This window comes from Gadus morhua, chromosome 6 (assembly GCF_902167405.1).
Source record: "Gadus morhua chromosome 6, gadMor3.0, whole genome shotgun sequence".
Taxonomy (NCBI): domain Eukaryota; kingdom Metazoa; phylum Chordata; class Actinopteri; order Gadiformes; family Gadidae; genus Gadus; species Gadus morhua.
The window spans coordinates 11,829,693-11,835,692 of NC_044053.1; the positions used below are offsets into that span (position 1 = coordinate 11,829,693).

The 6,000-nt window shown below is 41.5% G+C and overlaps 2 protein-coding genes across 3 annotated transcripts in view; one reads left to right on the forward strand and one right to left on the reverse strand.

Annotated features, from left to right (window-relative positions):
• Positions 1–2,729, forward strand: part of rasa1a (RAS p21 protein activator (GTPase activating protein) 1a) — a 27,533-nt gene extending 24,804 nt beyond the window's left edge. For both annotated transcript variants that reach the window (XM_030358048.1, XM_030358049.1), the window contains exon 26: positions 1,110–2,729. In XM_030358048.1, the coding sequence (XP_030213908.1) occupies positions 1,110–1,158 (49 nt within the window). In that variant the 3' untranslated portion in view covers positions 1,159–2,729. The remainder of the gene's footprint in view (positions 1–1,109) is intronic.
• Positions 322–5,070, reverse strand: ccnh (cyclin H). The gene is made up of 9 exons (XM_030358050.1): positions 4,832–5,070; positions 4,611–4,721; positions 4,431–4,504; positions 3,933–4,146; positions 3,414–3,577; positions 3,088–3,158; positions 2,882–2,987; positions 606–672; positions 322–470 (listed from the first exon to the last, which is right to left on the reverse strand). The coding sequence occupies exons 1-9, from the start codon at positions 5,006–5,008 to the stop codon at positions 450–452; spliced, it is 1,005 nt and encodes a 334-aa protein (XP_030213910.1). The 5' UTR covers positions 5,009–5,070; the 3' UTR covers positions 322–449.
• Positions 5,071–6,000: the final 930 nt, after the last annotated feature.

Here is a 6,000-nt window from a genome sequence, read left to right on the forward strand (position 1 = left end):
AAATCTTTCAGAAAGTGGTTATTTTATATTAAGAATAAATTCTCTTGCTGGAATCATGAGTATATAAATGAGATGAGTTAATTCCTTTTTTCCAAAATGTTCCTTTGATTGGTTGGCTCAGACTCCCTTGAAACTTGTTATCAACGGACAAGACAATCAGAAACCAAGCTAATGGACGTGTTTACAGCAGTAACATACAGATTGTATCAGACCTGCATGCACTTATTAAACTTGTTTTAGTTTAAGTATATAAACAGTGTCATTGTCCCCAGAAAGAAATGGTGAATTGTGTGCACAGAGAATATAAGACGCTAATAAAAAGACATGTAGAAAATATTTTTATTATTTTACAAAACTCAAGAGGAGAAACTGGGAGGGTATGGCATTAATTTAAAGAAGAATCTGTGGCAAACGGATCTCCCTAAATAACACATAATTTGGCTTAAAAATCAGTCTTCATCGGTCCATTCCTGAAAGTAAAAAAAAACGTTTGTTATAATTGCCATTACCTCTGATTTATAGACACTTGTGCATTATCGTAAAGTATTTCTGCCAGAGGAAAACCCTGTGGCAGATGTTCTCGTGTTAAGCGACCGGTTGCTTACCTCGTCTTCAGTACGACACTGTATTTTTGCGACATGGCCATCCTCCTCGTAGCCTCGTTTTCTCTTGCTGCAGTACAGAGAAAGCAAGAGACGGCATACTGGTTACTATAAATCAGTGGGTAAGGTCAGAAAAAATAAAATAACGTTTTGTACTGTACTCAGTGATGGCTGTGGCTCAAGGTTGTCTTGGCAAGCTGTCGTTTTTACGAACTCTAAACTGACATCTACCGTCTCCTTGCATCAATCCCACCTCCCCCCCCCCATACCTTCAAGCCCATTGTCATGTGGTCACTTGGGTACAGTACGTTTCCATCTACGTTCTCATGACCATCATATCATGGTAGTTGTAGTTCCATTAGACAATAGCTTGAACTTAAAACTACTAAATCATTTTGTAGTTATTTTTAGTCTTTTAAACAAAGTTAATCCTGAACTGTAATATCTTATTTTCAATTGAACAGCTCTTCAAATGCTTTTCAAACATGTCCGCTTACTATCTTGCAGGACGGAGTGTACCATTATGTCACTGGCCGCTGCCATCCAGGTAATGTGAATTAGCAAGTGCCACCAGAGAGGGAGAGACAAAGACAATGCTCGGAACGACTGGCCAGTCAGCTACACATTCTGGTTCGGCGTGAAGGGACAGAAGATCTAAACTGAATATGATTTTGCTAAGCATGTAGCCATGTGCAAAGCCCTTATTGGCCGTTTTAAATGCAACACTGCTGCAGGAACTCACTTTCTCTGGGGATGACGCCTGCAAATTTTGAAAACCTTCCAAAGCCTATCCGCGACAAGTTTACTTCAGATACTTTCGTGTTTGTGTATGGGGGCTGGGGGGGGGGGGGGGGACTACGGTGAAGCTTCTGAAAGGAGATGTGGATCTCTGAAGATGGACCCGAGATACATTTTGAATCATTCACTGTAGAGGCCTCCCCAGAAGTTCTCCTGAACAGTTTATATCTCCCGCTTCTTTATTTTACCTTCGGCTACATGGACACAGCCGTTATTTCACCTTAACAATGCAGTACGACACAGAAGGCAAGTATGTAGGTGACCTGGAAAACCATGGTTTGGGACTTTGACGAGGAAACCGAGTCGGGACAGAGAGGCGATCCAAAGCATTAAAAAGTAGCACTGTCTGCCATCATCAGGGAATTCTAACTTAGAACCTCTCTCTCTGACAAACAAAACAAGCCTTAACTCCCTTAACCTTTCTGCACAGCAACCTCTAACCCTCCTACGCGGGACTTCACCACACAAGCTCAAGTATTCGTCCATGTGTTGGGGGAAACATGCTAAGCCGGAACCCAACATCATTTTATATGCCGCTTTTCGCTTGTTAGTATTATCCACATAGGCTTGTGCTGAGGGGGTTTGTGTAAAGGTAGCTGAAATGGGTTGAACCATAACGAAGTTGTATGACGTGCTAACAAATGATGTGTGTAGAGGATATCTAAGCTGTCCTGTGCATGTGATTAATAACCATAGATGAAGACTTGTTAAAAGTGTATGGGCCTACATATATGCTGCTCTTTAGAAACTTCACTAAAAGCTTCCGCTAAGACCGGAGAGAAAACAAAACTGCTTTCATGTGTTTACAGTCACAACCATAACCATATGGTTAATGCGTGCGGGACTTCTCTGCGTTGAAACCTGTGACTGTACGCAACTGTTATGACTGCCGCCAGGGATCCGTCCCTCACAGCTAGTAATCCCTTTGAATCTGTGCCTGCCAGAACAAGAGTTTACCAAACTGTTTACCGTTGATGCACTATCGCTACCACAGACCTCGACCGGGTGTCAAGGAGGATGACCGGGGGAGGGGGCGACGGGGAGATTGAGCCTAAGTCAAAGTCTCCTCCTCCCAGTACCCCGCGATAAGCAGCATAGTCTTGGTTGTTGTAGGGTAGGGGTGTGCGATGTGCTGTTGTATTTCCTTATTGTATTTCATATTAGCCAATGATGTGTTCCTTTTTTTATTTTTCTACCTGATACCGAACCTCAATCTTTTGCATCTTAGATACAACCTGGCTGAATAAAAAACGTTAGTACGTAGAACTGTGTGAACTGTGTGAATCGTTGTGCTTTTATCCCCTTTTTTACTAACATCTTGCAACTGTGTATTCTTTGTTATGGCCTGTGAATAATTCCTGATTGATATAAACGTTGCTAAAATCTGAAATCAGAACTACAAAATGCTGCTTTATGTGCAATGCTACTTAATATGCATGGTCTTTTTAATCCTTGATATATCATAAAAACTGTCCACTTACTTTGTTGACGTGTTAAACTCCAAGTGGACCCTCTCCAGCTTCTCTTTGTAGGCACTAACTTCTTCTGCCTTGGGAAGTTCATAATCCTTTATAAGCTTCTTCATCCCTGGATTAGAAAAAGACATGCCCTTAAACAATGCGTGGTTTGGACAGAAACTACGCTAGTGCCATCTTGTGGTGGAAAGTTGTATCTGAAGTTTACTCACGTCTCATGGATTCATTAAGTTTGACGATATACTCTCTGTTGTCCTTCATCCCCATGCACTCGCTGAGGTAACTGGGATCGAAAATATAATGCAGCTCATTATCTCCATGTTTTATACCTTCACCCTACCACCATGCCCTACATTTACTAATGTGTGTAGCAGTCACATGCACCTTAAAAAGTAAGCAAAAACTGCTTATTGTACAGTTCGTTGTAAGATAACCTGCTGGAAAGAGTTGGAAGGAAAATCTAACTAATCCATCACAATGTAAACATAGACAGTCAGGCACATGCTATGTGGTCCGCGGTGCCAGGGGGATGACCCACCTGTCCATGTTGAGGCCTGCCCGCGAGGCGCTGTTCAGGATGGCAATCAGGGCGATCTGAGACGGGGCGAAAAGCAGCCCAGCGTCCGTCGTGTTGGCTCTGGTCAGGAAGTCATCTGCACTTTTCCTCAGCGACTCCGGGTTCTCCAGCGGGGGGTACCGGGTCTGTTCACAGACAGGGGTCATGTGCAAGTTATCCACTGAGGAAATAATATAAAAAAACCTCCACCTAATGGACTGACATCGTTGTGATGGGGTGATGAATAGACATGAATAGATTTAGATCAATTCCCTAGCCAAAGAAAAGAGTATACTATGATAGTGCTGTCCTATATATTGTATAATGTATTCGTACTTATACTAGAGTGTCTGATTGGTTGAATGATATAAAAGCAGTCCATGATCCAATATAATTCTGTTGGTGAGAGAGCAGCTATTCCTAGGAATGAAGATGGGAGAAGGTGGTGATGGTGGTGGTGGGGGAGGTAAACAACAAGCTTCTCCCAGTGATCCACCCCACCTTGATGTCTATCAGCAGCCCCTCCATTGGCCTGTACGGAGTGTGGACCACCAGGTGAAAGTTGAGCTGTTGGATGAGCAGGAGCTCGAACTCCAGGATCTGCTCCAGCACCCTCTCCTGGCCGGCAGGGGTCTCCTGCAGCAAGTTGCCTACAAACTGAGTGCTGGAGACGTTGAACTCGTCCACTTTACAGGACAAGTAAGCACAGGTCAGCCTTGGGGAGAGAGAGAGAGGGGGGAGATCCATCATTTTAATTGAGGATTGGAAGCTATTGCATGCATTTCACTGCTGCTAGGCCAATTCCTATGATATGAGATGAACGATTTCGACCAGATCGTCATACGCTTCCACAAAGGGCCATTAGAAGGGCCACTACAGTTAATCAAATGTAAAACAATGTACAGAGAGTCTCCATCAGATGTTAAAAGAAAACAATGGCAAGGAATTAAACACTTTGATTTTAAAGGAATAGTTTAACATCTAATAACCCTAACTCACATGATAATCCTGGGGTGGTATTCCATTAGGGAGTTGTTAAGGTAGAACCTTCTGAAGAACATGATGGCTGTGCCCTGTAGAGACAGATGTGCAGCGTCTCTATTTGAAGTGTCTAAATACATAATGACGTTCTGTAACAACAATCTGTTTTACATCAATATGGTATAATGATGAACGTACCACAACGGCCTTTGGCATCGTAGGCTTGAACGCATTGCAAAAGTCTAGAAGTCTCTTCTCATAGTATCTGAACAACACCTGTTCCTCGTACCGCCCCAACAACATGGACTCCTTAAGGTAATGACGGTAAAGACATATTACTGTTATGGTCAAAGAACAGTTAGCAGATACATCGTAAAGGATGGTGTTCAGGTCGTCTGTAGGGGGGTGGGGGGGCTTACCTTCCCACTCGTTGACAACTTGTTATAGCATTTTGTGTTCGCCTCGCATCTTAATTTCTCCAAAGCGTCTTCATTGTCAAATATCCAAAACGTTTTGTGTGAGCTATTATGATACATATTGAGTACCTGGAAATTGTCAAACAAAAAAAAACGTACTAAGCAATTACTTGTAGTCATATAGTTTCAAAGATCACAACACAACAGCCTCACCACTAACTCAAAACATGTCGCCTCGTCGCTTGGTTATGACGTTGAATTTACCGTATCTTCTGATAGAGAGCGCGCAAAAGAAATCCAATGCAATGCTGATTATTGTTGATTTGGGTGATCAGAAATCTTTTTTTAAAAGTAGTGCCACATATCACAATAGTATAGCTTATATAATATTTAATTTGACTACATTCATTATATTCAAAACATTTGTAAGCTGTACCATGTGCATGGACGTATTCAAATGGCGTGCCGAACTGCACATAACATATCAGGTGACATAAAAAACCTATTTTGAATTTACATAAAAGACAAAGTTCTCTCTGAGATGTGCGGTCGTTCCATTCTGTCGTTTATTAACAGTTAGGCCTTATAACAACCTAGTCCCCACTCGCCCCCCCCGCCCGCCCTCCGTTTCGTTTGCTATGATCCGCTGGCCCACAGGGTTGCAGTGTGGCTGGCTTTAATCTAAATGGTGCTTGTACGGAGAAAATAAAATTACTGAATAAATACATCAGCATATAAATAAGATTGTAATTGTTAAAAAAAAAAAAATCTTTGATTATTAACAAGATAAATAGGAAGGACTATGGCATTATATAAGCATGGCCTAGGTCTACATGAAAATCTACAAAAATATAATAAAAAATAAAAGGTATAAACGTACATAATTATTGATAATTTAGGAAAGAGCGTACCAGCCTTTCAATTATCTGAGACGTCATTTGGCAACACTAAAGACGTGACAAAAAATATATACATTTGTGCTTTGTAGGCCTTCTGTGAGCCTGCAAAGTCTTAGATTAAGCAACCATGTTCTAAGGTGTTGTTTATTTTCAGCAGGTCTACTTAAAAAAAATATATACTTTTATTTTAGGCAAGCTCTACTTTAGTAAACTGCTTATTCTGCAAAAACACTAGCTTTTTGCTGTTATATTGAATAAACTAACCGGAATTGA